The following is a 17344-nucleotide window of genomic DNA, read 5'->3' as shown; positions in this document are numbered from 1 at the left end:
ATATTGGAGCCTCTAAAATGACAATGCTCAGTAAATGACAGTGGAATGATATATGAATTCAACAGGATGTCAAGATTTATTATCAGCACTACTGATTCTTACACAGTTTGTTGAACCTATGTAAATATGGGTATATGCCATGGATTGTGACAAACACAGTCAAAGGAATAAGAGAACATTTGAGTTAATAAGACTATACTGTATTCAACACTTTGTATTCTAAACTATTTCCCAGTGTGTTTCTTCACTATTGGTTGAGAAATCCTATTCCAAACCATGTTAATTGGTTTTGTAGAACAAGAAAATAGTGCAGATTTTTCACAAAGTTTATTATGGAGACAATTTATTTATTTATTATCTACGTTTTTATATCATGAAACTACATCTTGACCGGGGTTTCAATCCACACCATTCCCACCACCAGAGTGCTGAATCTTCACTCTCCCCACTGCAATCCACCAGTTCCCCTAAAGTTTTAGACATGAGCCAACCATCATCTCTACAGCTATCTGTCCACATTTACACATAGTTGCCCCTTCTTTTCCTGATTCACTCCTCTCTTCCCCTCTAAGCCACACATGACATCATAGCTACCTCCATTTGTCCCTCTCCTTTTCCTTCTCTCTCTCTCTCTCTCTCTCTCTCTCTCTCTCTCTCTCCTTATGGAGCTGGAATGCAGAGCCCTCTTATCTTCATCCTATCACTTCTCCCCCGCTGGGAGTATGGATCAAGGTTGTTTATGGGGAGCAGAAGGTAGGAGTTCTGGCTTCTGTAGCTGCTTCTCTGCTGAACATGGATGTTGACAGGCTGATCCTTACCCCAAGCCTGTTTCTGTCTATCCCTAGTGGACCAGAGCTCTGGAGATGGCAAGGGTCCAGGACACACTGGTGAGGTCATCTGCCCAGAGAAGTCAGGGTGGAGTATCTGTAACTTGGTGTCTGGAAGGTGGCATGACCTAAGTTGAGACAAGATGGTTAATGTACAGGAACCAAAACATAGGGTCAGAGTGATGAGATTAGGGATTTTAGGGTAGAAGAAAGCTAGGAGAACCATTTCAGACCTGTTCCTGGGAGCACACTACAATAGTAGTTTTGCTTGAATTTGGCAGCTAGCCTGAGGTTGGATGACAATATTGTCTGAGAGAATGGTGTCAGAGTAGAGGAAAGGGCTAGAAAGTTGGATTAGGGCAGGGAGTAGCTCCCATTTTTATTTAAAAAAAAATCTGTAACTAAAATTAACTATTTACCTCCATCCACTTGTTCCAGGGCCCTGATGTAAATGCATATTCACATTTAGCATCAGAGCCTGTGTAACTTCTAAGTCCCTATTGGTCTGAGCTTATAGCTCACAGTCACACCTGAGGAACATTGCAGGCTTCACTCACTTCAGGACCAGTCTTTTCAAGTGGAAGGGCAGGATACCCCCAGCCTCCCTTCAGAAACTGGGGCTCTCCCTGCTGTCGTTGCGTATGGTAGAGCCAAGATCCTGAGAGGGGCCCCCAAATGCTGTTCCTTATGGAAGCGACCAGTGGTAGTGGAGAGAGGGACTCTTTAGAGGTCAAGGCCCATCAAATGTGTATGGGAATCCAAGGATTCCCTAACTAGAGCCCCAGATGATCAAGTGATGTGATATTAATCAAACAGGCCTTCATTAGGTGGGCCAGCCTCTTGCCCTTATCCAACTTTTGTAGTCCTTTCTTTATCTGATTATCTGAGATTTTTCTCTCAGTTGTTTAGGCATTGCTTATCATTTGTTGAGCCCAACCAGGGTTAGGTTTTGGGCATCTGTCTTCTGGGGGCCTTTCTGCTAGGCCGTCCTGCTAATTTGGTCTAAATCCAATCAATTACAGAATTTATGATGCCTTCTTTAGACACTTCAAACATTATTGAGCACTTTGACTTTGAATTATATGATTGCCCCTTGTTCATGGATACGTGTACTCCTGTATCCAGTACCCTACACCTCTAGCCTAATCTGGTATCTGCTACTTAGTTAAATGACGTACCCTCTACCTGGGATGTAGGTAGTCCCATGTGTTAGGAAAGGTCTCACCAGATTTCAAGAGTTACAAGGTTGACTTCTCAGGCTGGTCTCTCTGGTTACAGTCCACAGTCGGATTTCAATAACAGCATAATGTGGGATGGAAGCACCAGTAGCAGTTTGGTTGAAGTCAAGGAATCACAGAGAAGAATTGCTGGGGATTAGTGCTTCTCCATGAATCCACTGTTCCTGGAAGCTATCTTTTTTTCCTTTTTGTTGCCCTTATTTTTGTAATCACTGTTGTGGTTATTATTCCTGTTGTCATTGATGTAGTTGTTGTTGGATAGGATAGAGAGAAATGGAGAGAGGAGGGGAAGACAGAAGGGGAGAGAAAGATAGACAACTGCAGACTTGCTTCACAGCTTCTAAAGTGACCTCCCTGCTGGTGGGGAGCCCAGGGTTCCAACCAGTATCCTTACAGCAGTCTGTGCTTCGTGCCATATGTGCTCAACCCGCTGCACTACTGTCTGACCCCCTTAAACATTTTGTCTGGCTTTATATCTCATAGCCTTTCAGCCAACAAATCCAGGTGCTACTATGCTTCCATCCTAACTTCCCTGGGAAGACGACCTCCCCCATGTATCCTGGAACTTCACCTCTCCAGGGCCCTACCCCACTAGGGAAACATAGAAACTGGTTGGAAGTATGGATCGACCTGCCAACAGCCATGTCTAGCGGAGAAGCAATTATAGAAGCCAGAAATCTCACCTTCTGCACTCCATATAGAATTTTGGTCCATACTCTCAGAGGAAGAGATATATTAGGGGAAGATCACCAGAGGGGTCTGAAATCCAATTCCATCAGGACCCAGAGAGAAAAGAGGATACAAGAAAGGACATTCAGAAATAATAACAGGTGTTGGTATGACTTAGAAAGGAAAAGAAGGGAGGACTATAGCAAACATAGGCAAATATATATAAATATAGACAGTTATAGAGATAATAGTCAACCCAAGTCTGTGCCCTTGAGAAAACTACTGCAGGGAACTAATGGAGGGAATGGGGATGCAGAGCTCCGGTGGTGGGGATGTGCAGAAATGTACCTGTGTTATCTCATAGTTCTGTAAATAAATATTCAATCACTAATAAAGAAAGCTAAAAAATATTCTTTGGGTTTTTTTTTTTACGTGGATTTCTTGTTTAGGTGGTATTTCTCCTTGCCTGACATTTTTTTCTTTGATACATTGGTAATTCTTTTTCATAATTTTCGAATCTTCCTCATACAGCTACATTTTCCACACTTTTAAAAATTTTTTTAAAAATATTTATTTATTCCCTTTTTGTTACACTTGTTGTTTTTTAATATTATACTTATTGTTTTTATTACTGTCATTGTTGCATAGGAAAGAGAGAAATGGAGATAGGAGGGGAAGACAGAGGGGGGAGAGAAAGATAGACACCTGCAGACCTGCTTCATCGCTTGTGAAGCAGCTCCTCTTCAGGTGGGGAGCCGGGGTCTTGAACCCGGATCCTTCCGCCAGTCCTTGTGTTTTGTGCTGCCTGCCGTTAACCCGCTGTGCTACCGCTCGACTCCCTCTCCACACTTTTATTTAATGAGAATTGTTTTTTCTTGCCTCTAGCGTTATTTTGTTTACATTTTTTAAAAAATTATTTATTCATGAAATAGATAAGGGAGAGAGAGAAAGAACCGTACATCACTGTGGTACATGTACTGCCAGGGATTGAACTCAAGACCTCATGGTGCCACTTCCTGGACCAAGCATCTAGCATTATTGCTGGGGCTCCATGCCTGCACTATGAATCCATTGCTACTGGCTCTATGAATCCACTGTTTTTGGCAGCCTTCTTTTTTCATTTTATTGGAAAGAGCAGAGGGAAATCAAGAGAGGAGGGTAGATAGAGAAGGAGAGAGAAAGATAGACACCTGCAGACCTGCTTCACCACTTGTCAAGCTGACCCCTGGAGGTGAGGATCCAGGGGCTCGAACCAAAATCCTTTCATAGGCTTTTGTGCTTGGTACTATGTGCAGTTAATCATGTGTATCACCACCCGACCCCGAGAACCCGAGAATCGCTAATTTCTGATTGTCATTCTCTCTCTCTTTCTCTCTCTTTCTCTCTCTCTCTCTCTCTCTCTCTCTCTCTCTTCCACCAGGGTTATTTCAGTGGCGGGTTTGAGTAATATGAAGTCACTCCTCCTGTCAGCCATTCTTTTTTTTATTTCTCTCTTTTAATAGATAGGACAGAGAGATACTGAGATGTGAGCAGGAGAGAGAGAGAGACAGGAGCCTGCAACCTTACTTCAGTGCTCCTGAATCTTCCCCCCAACAGGTGCTATGTAGGGAGCTAAAAGCCAGGTCCTGGAGCATGGTCACCTGGACATTCAGCAGGATGCACCAATCCCTGTCCCTCTATTCTCTCTTTTTTTATTTCAAAGTCACCAAGTTTTCACTCAGGCTCCTGTTTGTGGGACACCACCACTTTCATTGAACTCCTCTCTCTCTCTCTCTGTCTCTTTTATTCTAAACTTAAAGTGAGAGATTTATTTATTTCTGAGGAGGTCAGGCTGGAACCTGGGTTGTGTGCATAACAAAGAGGGCACAGTATCTCAGTCATTTGTATCATAAACATGTGCCATTAAAATATTTTATGTTTATATATCACAAATGAGAGAGATAGAGGAAGAGAGAGAGGGAGGGAGAGAGAGATAGGGAGAGAGATATGGAGGCAGAGAGAGGGAGAAGGAGAGGGAGAGGGTGAGGGAGAGGGAGAGGGAGAGGGGGAGGGAGAGGGGAGGAGAGAGAGAGAGAGAGAGAGAGAGAGAGAGAGAGAGAGAGAGAGAGAGGATTGGAGAATATGTATCCAGAGCACTGTTCCAGTACATACAATGATACAATGCTGGGGTTGAACTGGGAATCTTAGGCACATAAATCTGATGCCCTACCACCGGGACCACTGCCCCATACACTTTTTGTTTGTTTATATTGGTCAGTGTTGTCTCTCCTTATTTTAACTGGCTAAGTGTTTATCAGCTTTCTTATGTTTTCAAAGATTTGGATTTTGATCTTGCTGATTATTTTTCTATTGATATTTTCAAGGCCATTGTTTTTTGGTCTATGAGTTACTATTTCTTTACTTGGCATTAAATTTCATATTCTCTTTCTAGGTCAAAGTTAGAAGCATAGCTAAAATGAAAAATATTCCATATTTTTATTGCTAATATAATCAGCTAATGGTATCAATGCCACAACTTTTGCAGAACTGCACACAGCTCATTTTCGTTTCATTTAGTCCAGAATCTTTATGATTTCTTTTGAGAGCACTTTTTTTTCTCCATATGTTGTTGATAAAGACGTGCACCAATGCCTAATTATTTTGAGATTTCCATGAATTATCCTGTTACTGGTTTCCACTTTAATTCCACTGTGGTCAGAGATCATACTTTGTGTGAGTTTTGTCCTTTCATTTTGATTCTGTGTGTTTCGTGGTGCAGAATTTGGACCTACTGGATGTATGTTCTAGGTGACCATAGAGAAGTCATTTCCAATATAATTATGTTCTCTAAAAATGCCATTTAGATCTAGTTAATGAGTGGTGATGTTCAGCTATACCCTTCCTGATTTTCTGCCTTCTGCATTTGGTGAGAGAGGTGTGCTGAAGTCTCCAGCTAGTTACACTGGATTCATCCACTGCCTTCTGCTTGTGAGCTGAGCTTCTGTGTCCACCAGCCTAGCTCTCCAGTTTCACAGGTAGCAGTTAACCTGGTGTCTCAATTCTCAGATAGATCTAAGAGGGGTTGGCAAGTTTCCATTCGTTCAACTATTTTTGTTGGTAGGTGTGTGTGTGTGTGTGTGTGTGTGTGTGTGTGTGTGTGTATGTGTCAAAGTGTAAGCTCCTTATATGCCAGACTGGAAATGGGAGTGAACAAGAAAAACTCCAGTTTTCTCCACATGTGCTAGGATCCAGGTTTGAGCCCTGATCCCAGCTACCCTACAGAGGAGACACTTCAGGGTCAGGGAAGCAGGTCTCTTTCTCTCTTTCTCTCTCTCACACACACACTATCGCCTACAACCCTCTCAATTCATATCTGTCCTTTCTAAAGAAAATAGAAAAGAAAACAAAGTAAAGAATGTCTACTGGGAATGGATGTATAGTGCCAGCACGGGGCCCCGACAATCCTGGTGGTGATGAAAAAAATAAGTAAAAGAGAAATATATGAAATAAAGGCATGTATGATGGCTTTTCATTTGGGCATGGTTAAATTCATGTGTCAGTTTCACCTGTCATGGGATGCACAAGATACTTTGCTGAGCATTTCACTGAGATGGGACTTGAATGGGGTTCTCATAGATGGAGGTGCCTTTTCAAATGTGAGTGCAGCTTCTCTAGTCTAATAAATGCCTGCAGAGAGCAGAAACACTGGCTGCCTTTGAGTAAGGATGTCTTATGCCTGAGGCCCCAGTGGCCCCAGAGACCCCAGAGGCCCCAGGTTAAATTCCCAGCACTTCCATATGGCAGTGGGGAATGGAACTCTGAACTCACACACTCTGTCTTTTCAATTCCATTAAAAGGAGAAGTCAATTGATGAAAATAAATGTAGATATGACACATATAATAAATGAGTAGACAGTGGCATCAAACAAGTTATTATAGCTACATCCACTTGTTCAAGAAACTAGAAGGAAAGTGGAACATGCTAAATAGAGCGACACATCAAGTATAAGGAAATACTAACAAACTTTGTAGTGCAGACTGCAATGTCCAAGGGACAATGCTCAAAGGTTTGGATCACGACAGATTAGTTACAGAAGAAGCAATGACTAGTGAACCCATAGATGTTGAGAATCACACTTAATTTTTATGGCAATCTATGTCTGCAAAGAACCATGGAATCAACCTAAAATATCACCCACCTCATCATGATTTAGTTCGGCAATGAGAAGGTCCTTAATTTTATTTGGAGACTGGCAGACAGGTAATAATGATCTCTGTTTTTAAAAGTATTTTGCTACAAGAATGTGTGTGTCATTATCTTTGTAATTAAGGTATGAAAGTATGTGGACAAAGTATTAGCAAATGCTATTAGATGAAATACCTGCTAGCTGAGGCAACAGACACAACATAGCAGCATCACCTACTAGAATGACAAGACATGTGGGCACGAAAGGATATGAATGAACACTTTTGCCTTGCATTCACTGTCACATAGTAGATGCTCAATAAAAGAGCAGTTATCAGGCCACATTATAGAAACCTTCCCTGGAACTCTGCTGGAATTTCTTAGAGGCTTAAAACGCCTTTCAGTACAACAACTGTATTGAGACCCTACCACATGACAGGAAAATCAAAAATAGCAACATATTAGCTTACTTCTCTCAAACACATCTTTGTGGCGTGGCCTTCCCAGGAAAGTCCAGAAAGTCTGTAGGATGAGGATGTTCTGCATCTGTTGAAACATGGCAAAAACCCTGCCCTGTCAGACCTGAACCCTGGATATTATTGAACCTGCAGGACACTGTGTAAGTTCCCTCAACACCGAAAAAACAAGAACTTCTCTCTGGGGAAAGTACTCGAATAAGACAACAAACGGCTAGGGCAGGCACTAGTGTGCAGTGAACATAAGACTCAGTGTATGCCAGGAAGAATCAACTACAATTTATTAAGATGAAATGTCTCCAGGTTTATGACTGGGTTAAGAAAGCTATAGAATACAACAGGCAATTTTAAAACACTGGAGATGAACGAGAATGAGTAAAACCAACAGGGCTCTCTGGGTTGTGGCTGCCTACTTGCCATCATCTAACTTTTATTATTTTTCCCATCATCTAACTTTGTGACTGGGCCTCTCTCAGTTGCCCACGTAGAAGGAGCCTGGATGGACCTCTTGGAACTGGCCCAGCACCCCTTTGCTCTGCAGCCAGCTGCGCCTCGAGCCTTGGCCCTGGAGCCAGCTATGCTCAGGGCCTGGGCTCTTTCCTCCTGCTCATGCAGAGCCTCTTGGTACTGGAGTAAGAAGCAGCTGGGCACCGTGCCCTTGATCTTGGCCATGAACTGCAGCACGCTCATCTTGCTGGTCTCAGCATGGGCTTTGGGGCCCCACAGGAACTGGTAGCGGGGGGGCTGAGTGTTGGGCACCGGGCGGTACTCCAGGTACTGCAGCCTCACCAGATCCTTGGTGAGGAGCTTGCGGGGCTCCCCGTAGATGTTGTGCTTCCTGCCCGGGTACACCTGCATAGTGCCCAGCAGCCTCCAGATGTCTTCCTCACTGGCGCAGTTGCCCTTCAGGAAGATCATGCCCAGGACATGCATGAGGAACCCGGACTTGGGCAGCCCCTTGCCAGGGCACACCCTACCGTGGTTGGGGAGCTTGAGCTCGCCCACCAGGTCATAGGCTTGGGTCACTGAGTCCACTTCTTGCACGCGCACTGCAAACAGGGTCTCAATGCGCTCAGAGGCTTTCTTCAGCATCTCTAGGAAGCGACCTTGGAACCTCTGGCCCAAGAACTTAAGCATTTCTGCCTTCAGGATGGGCTGCTTCATCTTGAACTTGTACAGCAGGAACTGCTCCAGCACAGCCACCATCCTGCTTATGGCGTCAGGACCTGAGGGCACTGGGCCATACTCTGAGGCTTTCTGCTCCCCTTTTGACTTTGAGCCAGCTCCCTGAGCTCCAGCGCTGGGTCTGACTGCAGGGTGGGCTTTGGACCGGGCCCCTGCCTGAGCTCCTTTGGGGCCAGAGGCTGCCCTGGAATCACTGGAGGTCTTGGTGCCAGCATTGCCCTGAGAAGCCTGGGAACCACTGCCTTTTGCTGCTGCTGCAGAAGTAGGCCCAGTGGTGCCATGTAGAGTGTCAGCCTGGGCCTGGGCATGGCGGGGCTTCCTAGAGGAATGACGCTCATTCTTGTCCCTGGGCATGGTGACAGTGGTCAGGGCACAAGTGACCGACTGTACAGGGCTCAGGAGGTGCTGGACCTGGAGAAGGGAGAAGAACCTGAGTGAGCACCTCAGCAGGGTCTTCCTCTGGGCTTTACCCAATACGCAGTCTGCTGACTCAGGACCCCACAGCTTCCTGTGCCCCCTGCCACACTGGCCCACTAGAACCGGTGCAATCTGCATGAGGCTGTCCAGTTGCCAGATACCAGGCCTGGAGACAGGAGGGCTTCAGTGGGAGGCTCTCTTCTGGGGGTGGTGCCCCTCTGCCCTCAAGCAGGACCAGGTAGTCCACCCCCCAATAGGTCCTGGGCCTTCTCGCTACCTCTTTGCCAGTTCCAGCCCCACCAGCCCCACCACCTTCCCACACCCAGAGGGGCAATGCAATGATGCCTTAGGCCATGTCCCATGGATACTTCTGGAGACACCTCCTTCCTGAGTAGCTTGAGTTCTTTCTCACTCAGGGCCCTGCTGGCATCAAGGAGGTGTCCTGTGTCCCTCTCCTGAGCAGAAGGGAAGCTGCCTTTCACCTAAAGATTGCCCTACTTGGATGAACATCAGTGAGGGGTTGGCTCAAGCTGTCAGTCTACCTAAGATCTCAGTACATCCAGGGAGTTCAGCCCTGTGGGACTCTTCAGTGGGGCATGAGCCAACCTTTGCCCTTGAGCCTGTCATGGGCTTGGAATCCTGACTTCCTGCAGCTTCTCCTGAGACCCTCTGAGAACCATGAGTGTTTCCTCACCTGATCATGGTCTCCCAGGACAGAGACTATGGGTTGGGTTGTTAGAAGTATGTTGTTTACTGAATATCATTTTATCAGTGGCACAGTGGAGAGCTTCATGCATATATGAGAATAGGAATGGCACCTGGGATGTCAGACTCCTGAGTGTCTCTGTCCATGAACCTCCTCTCATTGCTCAGCCCAGGGCTCATTGGAACTGAGGTGACCCTGGGGCTTCAGAGAGCAGTGGAGGTGATGTTCCCTCATGATAGGGTCTATAGGGATCTCTAAAGTGCTCTCTGTGATGTAGTGCTCTTAGGTACTTCACAGAATGATCAGAATGCCCTCCAATCTCTGAGGGTCAGCAGTGCCTTTATCTGAATTCTGAGCCACCATGTACCATCCCATGCAGCACCCTTTGGTGACACCAAAAGAAAACTCAGTTGGGCAGTGAGAAGAGCAGATTCTTAGATGGCAGCAGGCTACCCTTTCCTCTGACCTCCTCTGCAGTCTTACTCAGACTCTGGGGTGCTAGGATCTCTGTCCTTTGATCTTTTGAGGCTCCTTCCATCCCAACAAGAGCCTCACAGCCCTGAGACCCTCCTTGAAGAATCCAGCCTGAATGTCCCCCACAATGCAATGCCCAGTTAGCAGCTGCAAGCCTGGTGCCCCTCACCTTTCTGGGGGTTCTGAGTCCCTCACATCTCTATCCTAAACTGGCCTCAATTTCCTCCTGGACATGGTGTCCTGCCCCTAATCAGGCCTGAGTTTGCTGATGGATCTCAGAGGAAAGGAGGCTCCCTGCCCCCTTCCCAGCCTCCATGTTTGGGGCATCAGGGAACAAGCACGGCCTTGGTGGCTCCATCGGCCTCTGCCTCCTCCCCTGACACCTTTGAAGGGGCTTCCTGGCCGCTCTCTGACACACTTGGGCTCACCTCCAAATACTTCAAACCTAGGGCTCATCCTGAGCAGAGTTGGTCTGCGGATGGCTCCTGGGTTGGGGGGAAGACAGAGCGGCACGTGGTGCTGTTTTCAGAGGAAGAGGAAGAAGAAGAGAACAGTCATGAGAGAGGTGGGGAGAGAGGAAGAGAGACCAGCGTTTGGGGTTCTGCGGGCCCAGGGGCTTCTCTGGCAGTAATGAGGCAGCAGGAAGGCAAGGGGAAAGAGTCTGAGAGAAGCCCTGGGTTCTCTTAGAGCTACTAAGACTTGTCTAGGTCTAACTTGGGGTCCTCACCCAGACTCTGGTGGGCTCAGAGCCTACCTCTGGTTGCCCTCAGGCCACACACTTTCAGCTTCTCACCTCCTGAGATCTGGCTTCTCAGGGAGAAAGGGAGGCTCCTCCCCCTCACGCAAAGAAGGGATCTCTTGGAACCAGAGCAAGGGCACATGTCTGGCGCTCCCTCTGTGCAGGGGTGGAGATTCCCCTGGGGTTCACTCAGTGAACCTCAGTCTCACTCCTTTAGAGCCTTGGTCCCTGATGGTTCTTCAAGGCCCTCCCTTCCTGAGAGCTCCCTGGACTGTCTCAATGGTCAGAGGGCTTGGGGAGGCCATGCAGGATGCCTAGTGGACCTTGCTGTGGCTTTGCCCTCAGCTGTCAATCATTCTGTCTCCACCCCTCCTGTCCCTATAAGGAATGGCTTGGTGGGAAATGCCATATGTCTGCCAACCTGCTGTGGTCATTCTGCAAATCAAGCACAGAAAGTGTCTCAGTCCCTCTGTCATGATTGACTGAAAAGTAGAACTAATCATTGTGAATTTGTTTCTGAATTGCTCCAATGAAGTTTTTTTCTTTACTATTTGGACTTGGACTCAAATAAACTTTTTTTTACTAAAAGTCATATATATATATATATATATATATATATGTATATATATATGTATAAATTTATTAGGAGAGAGTGAAACTAATTAGAGAGGGAGATATAGATGAAGACAGAATGAGAGACACCTACAGCCCTGCTTTACTGTTCCTGTCACTTTCACACTGCTGGTGGACACGGGGTTCAACCTGTGTCCTCACACATGGTAAAATGCATGCACAAAAGGTATTTCATTTCTTACCTCCAAAAGATTTACTTTTTTTTAATTATCACCAGAGTTTTGCTGGGTCTCAGTGCTCACAAGGCATCTACTACCCCATGGGCCTGTCCCCTCCTGAGCCACTGACCTCAGTTAGAGGGAGCCTAGGCTCATCCAGCCAGCCCTGCCTTGGGCATTCTGGGATGGCAGCAGGCCTGGTAGTCATCCAGGCTGAGGAGTCTCATTTCACACTCAAGAGCACCACGCTAGCTGGAGGGGGTCCCTGGTCCCTCCCCTGCTGCTGTCAAGTGACTCACAAAACTCCCTGCACATGAGATACCATGATGGGGTTTCTCAGTCTATCAAGCTGTGCAGGTGCCCTGGACTGATGGCTCAGTGGGGAGTTTTCAGTCCGGCCTCTTTGGGTCCTCAGACTCCTCTTATGGTCCTTAGTGAGATGTCCATATGGCTGGCACTCCCACCCTTTCATGAATGCTTTGTGACCCTTCAGATTAAGGCTCTCTCCTCCCATGGGCCCTCTGGATGCCAGTGTGGGGTGCAGGCTTGCTTGCTTGTTCTCTCTGCTCTGGATCTTTGAGGCTGAAAGCAGGCCAGGCACATCTGTATCTCTCTCCTTCTACACAGTGGTGGATGGCCCCTCAGACCTTGCTTTCTCCCCCTATCAGTGCCTGACATTCCTCCCTCCCTGCCTCACAAGCCTGCCCCCTCACAGAAGCCCAACTATACCCTGGGGTCCCTCAGTAGGCAGTGAAGGTCTCCGGGAGGCATCAGTGAGCAATGAATCCTGGGGTGCCTTGAGAGTTTGGGTGAGTGATGCCCTTAGTCCTCAGTTACCTCTGCAAGTCTTTCATATGCTGCCCCCTTACCCCAAACCACCCTTTGCCTTGCCACAGCATAGAAGGGGCCGATGATTTCCCCATCCAGGCAGCCATGCTCAGTTATGCCAGCGCTAGCAGGATGGCAGGGTGCTCTCGCCTGAGCTCAGTAGTGTTTTTCATACTGTCCCCAGACATAATGGTACCTTATAAGGAACAGTTGCTCAATGAATGCTTGGCAAGTAAAAGTTGAAATGAATAAAAAGCCAAATTTATCATCATTAAATCCTCACACAGCTTGAACTCTGCATTGAGGTATACATCATCCGTTGCACAATCACAGAGCAAGAGGATAACTCAAACCCTGACTCACTGATCCTTTATTTTTGATTCATCAGTTTCACATCCCAAGTATTTCCCTTGGGATTTGCTGCCATTTGATGAAAAACCAATTTCTACTGCCATGTTATATGTACACTAAGAAAAAATTAAGGAATTTTCATTGTTTCCTGGTAGAACCTATACTTTTCAATAGGCATTAATGTTTTATCTATGACAACAATAGTAGATTATGAACAAGGTAAATCTTCATTTGAAAGGAGTAACTTTTTTAAAAATCAGAACTACAAGTCGCTATTATAACAGGAAAGGATGATACACAAACACACATTTTATTCCCTCCACCCCCTTCTGCTTTCCACTGCTGAAGGGGCTGACAGACAGGAAGAGAAACATCTGTGTTAGGTCACCTTGATGTGTGTCAAGGGACAGACCTTGGCCCCGGAAGGTGCACTGGCTGTGGCAGCAGTAGCTGCCTTGGTTGAGGGTCTCGCTCTTGCTGTGTCTTCCTCATCCCTAAAGCCTCCTCATACTGATTGGGGAAGGAAGTGGTCTCCACAGCATCGATCTTGGCCAGAACCTTTGGCACCTTCACCGTGCTGGTTAAGGAGGGTCTTGGGCCCCATGAGCTCATAGGTCAGAGGATCTCTGTGGGCACTTAGTGGTACTCCGGGAACTGCTGTCCCACCAAATCTTGTGTGGGGAGCAAAGCCGAGGTGCCTCCTGCCAGCTGAGACCCCTAAGACACTGGGGAACTCCTAGTTGTTCTCTGAATTGGCCTGTCTGTCCCTCTTGAAGCTCAAGGCCAGCACCACCATCAAGAGCCTCCTTTGGGCAGCCTGCCCTCCCTTCCCTCCCCTGTCCACACCACCCATGGTGCTGACCAGGCCCAGCCTACACCCAAGGGTGTAGACCTGACTGCTGGGTGTGGCACCTTCCAGTGCAGCCCCCAAGCCAGCTCCAGGTGTCAGAGGGTCTGCTGGGGGTCTCGGGGAAGTTGTTCCTGGCCTTCGTGCTGACACTCCTAAGTGGTGCTGCTGAGTGTGGCTCCTCATTTTATGCCCCCACAGCACAGCACAAGTGCCCCCATGTGCTGGCCTCTTGCAGGAGAGCTCTGTGGTCTCTCTTGGTGGAGGCTTGTGCCTGGTGGTGCTGCCATCTTCTCCTCTTGGCTCTTGGCATCTTCATCAGGCCTTGGGCAGGAATCATCTATATTCAAATAGCAGGTAGCCAGGGCCTTCTGAGCATCCTCTGTGGTACCAGCAGCAGGGCACTGGGTAAGCACCTTCTGACGTGGGTTAGGGGTGGGAGGTGGGTGGTGGCTTCTCTCTTTGCTTTCATGGCTGAACATCCTTTATACACTGTGTCTCCTCTGGTCCTAGTGCCCTTTCTCCCTACCACTGCCCTATATCAGAGGTGTTTCTTCATTCTCATCTTCAAATTAAGTAAATGTTTGGAAAAATGCTGAGGATTTCTCCTGCCTGATTACCTTTGAGATTGGACATTTGTTCTTCTTGTCTTCTACTCAAACTGAAACAAAAGTTCTTCTGGCTTTTTTTCTGTAATTTTCAGAGTAGACTGGTGCCATTAACTCACCGTGGTCTCATCGTTGGTGTCTCATGTCTCCTTTTCCCATATCCTTGTATCGAGTTGCAAATTCTCCATCTGAACAGTATGGAGGTTGAAGAAGGTCCCCTAGATACCTTCAGAGTCAGGAAATAGTTCTGAACCTGCAGGGTGTCCAGGGCGGAGACTCTCCTGTCAAGAGCCATTAAGACCTCTGCCAGGAGAGGCAAGTATGGGGCCAACACAGAAGGGCATAAGAATAATTAAAGTGTAGCAAAAGAAATGTTAGAAGATAGCAAGAGTTCTCTAAAAATTTCAACAGTAGCACCAGGAGATCACTCACCTGGTAGAGTGCATGCCTTGTCTTTTTCAGGGATTCAGGTTTGAGTCATAGCACCACATGAGCACACCATATGGTACCTGAGAAGATGGAGTTAGTGGTGCTGTGGTATTTGTCTTCAGTCTCTTTCTAAATTCTATCTGAAATAAAAAGAATGAAATAGTTTTCCCTGGAATAATAACAATAGATACATGTTCAGTGGAACTGGGTGAAGGGAAGACTAACGAGGTTGGCCATAGTCAGCCATGCCAGCTGAGTAGTTGCCAATAAAGCTGAGAGCTAAGCTTCAGGGATCCCAGAAATACATGCTGTATTCCCTGTCTGGAGGAGCTGAGAGCAGTGTAAGTATGTTTCCTCTTCTTGTGATAGGTAGACTCTCCATCACTTTCTCTTTCTTTCTAGTAGGTAAGAGATTTTTGTTTGTTTGTCTTGCCAGACAGTGACCTTTTCAAAACATAGTTATTAAACAGTATTTTACAAAACTGTTGGATTTCAGAGATACAATTTCAAACTCAGAACTGGTATAAGTTCATCCTCTCCCAAAGTTCTGTGCCTCACTACCCCAACCACCACAATTTTCACAAAGTGGCATTAACTTTTCCTTAAGGATGCTTTTATTTATTTAATATACTTCTGTGTTGGATGTTAGAAATGAGAAGACCTGATTTAGGGTCCCAAAGTACAGTTATGAATCTATCATTTTGCTTGGTATACCTCCTTGTGAGTTATACTTACCATATCTTCTCTTATTCATACTTTTAATTATCCACATTTTAATGGGTATATTATTTCACTATACAGTACTTTTATGCAAACCTTAAATTGTTTCTCCAGCTAATGGCACGCAACTACCTCGACGAATAAGTCAAAGGGAAAGGAAGACATGGAAACATTTTCCAAAAATACAGAATACAAAAGGCTGGGGGAAATATAATTTCAGCAGTATGAGGACTGCTATACGTTGATATTCAAATAAGCCTAAAATGTATATTAGGGAATTTGTCTGTTGAGAGATTAATATTTAGAGTCTGAGAGATTAAAAGAACAGAGTGTTGAGCAGAAATGATTTTGGAGACAGCTATATGTGTAAGAAACTAGCCATGTCCAGCATGGAATATGTAATTCAGGCATTACAGGATGATAAAAATGACAGGAAACTGGATAAAGTGAAATAAGATAATTACTTTGTGATGATACAGTAGTACCTTATAACTGTATAAAAGTACATGAGAGACTGCAAACTCTTTAGGTCTTCAGCATAGATAAATATATTTAGAAAAGAAGATGATGAAGTGTCAAAATAAGGAATATTTTTTATTTGCAGAGATGAATACTAGTCAGAGCAGGAAACAGTATTTGGAGAAGTACTGATGTTTATTCATTACTATTTAGCCTCTTAGTGTTTGTGAAATCATATTCTGTAAAAAAGAAAAACGGAAAACTATTATGAGGTACTTGTACTACAAATAATGTATATCTCTTCTTTGTTTATACACCCCAAGTTCATCTCTTGTTTTTAAAAATATTTTATATATTTATTAATGAGAGGCATAGGAAGAGGGAGAGAGAAAACCAGGCATCTTTCTAATACATGTGCTTCCAGAGATTGAACTCAGAACCGTGTACTTGAGAGCCTAATGCTTTATCCACTGTGCCACCTCCGAGACCAACAGTTCATCTCTTCTATAACAGAAAGTCCATACAATCACCTTTGGATATAAAAGTCTTTTGAGATAAACTCAAAGACTAACAATTTGTGAGAAGCATTTGGTAATTCAAAAAATAATAAAAATGCTCACTGGAGCAGAGTGAATTTATTTCTTTTAAAAATAAAAAGAGCATGCGATAGATAATGCTGTGCGGATATAATTTCTGACACAAGAAAATACAGAAATTCATCAACAAGCATAATCCATGTTGAGATAAGTCAGAAAAAAAAAGGATGAATATGGAGTGATCTCATTCATAGACAGAAGTTGAAAAACAACAACAGAAGGAAAAATAGGGGTGCACCTGGTTAAGCAAACACATTGTAGTGCGCAAGGACCCAGGTTCAATTCCCTGGTCCTCATCTGCAGGGGGGAAAGCTTCATGAGTGGTGAAGTAGGGCTGCAGGTGTCTCTCTGACTCTCTCCCTCTCTATATCCTCCTTCCTCTTGATTTGTCTCTGTCTCTGTATAAAAATATTTTTAAAAAGAAGGGAAAACAAAAAGCAGAACTTGGACTGGAGTTGGTGTATTGCACCAAAGTAAAAGACTCTAGGGTGGAGGGAAGGGTTCAGGTCCTGGAACATGATGGCAGAAGAGGACCTAGTGGGGGTTGAATTGTTATGTGGAACCAGGAAATGTTATGCATGTACAAACTATTGTGTTTTGCTGTCAGCTGTAAACCATTAATCCCCAAATAAAGTAGTTAAAAAAATAAGTATGATCCAAGTCCACTAATGATTTTGTCAGCAGGATAGGCATTTCTTTTTCACCAGAGTTACCTCTGGGGCTCAATGGCTGCACTATGAATGCATTGCTCCCAGTGGCCGTTTTTTCCTTCTTTTTCTTTTATAGGATAAATTGAGAGGGATAGAGAGCGGGTCATGA

The 17344-nt window shown here is 45.4% G+C and overlaps 1 protein-coding gene across 1 annotated transcript; it reads right to left on the bottom strand.

Annotated features, from left to right (window-relative positions):
* Window positions 1-5879: 5879 nt before the first annotated feature.
* On the bottom strand, window positions 5880-14451 carry LOC132536359 (melanoma-associated antigen B5-like). Its single transcript, XM_060184080.1, has 5 exons — window positions 14441-14451; window positions 13279-13443; window positions 9038-9143; window positions 7860-8971; window positions 5880-5907 (listed from the first exon to the last, which is right to left on the bottom strand). The coding sequence occupies exons 1-5, from the start codon at window positions 14449-14451 to the stop codon at window positions 5880-5882; spliced, it is 1422 nt and encodes a 473-aa protein (XP_060040063.1).
* Between the last annotated feature and the right edge of the window lie 2893 nt (window positions 14452-17344).

The sequence above is a fragment of the Erinaceus europaeus genome, unplaced genomic scaffold, assembly GCF_950295315.1.
Source record: "Erinaceus europaeus unplaced genomic scaffold, mEriEur2.1 scaffold_288, whole genome shotgun sequence".
Taxonomy (NCBI): Eukaryota; Metazoa; Chordata; class Mammalia; order Eulipotyphla; family Erinaceidae; genus Erinaceus; species Erinaceus europaeus.
The sequence above is the reverse complement of the archived record's forward strand: the minus strand, read 5'-3'. Positions and strand labels throughout refer to the sequence as shown.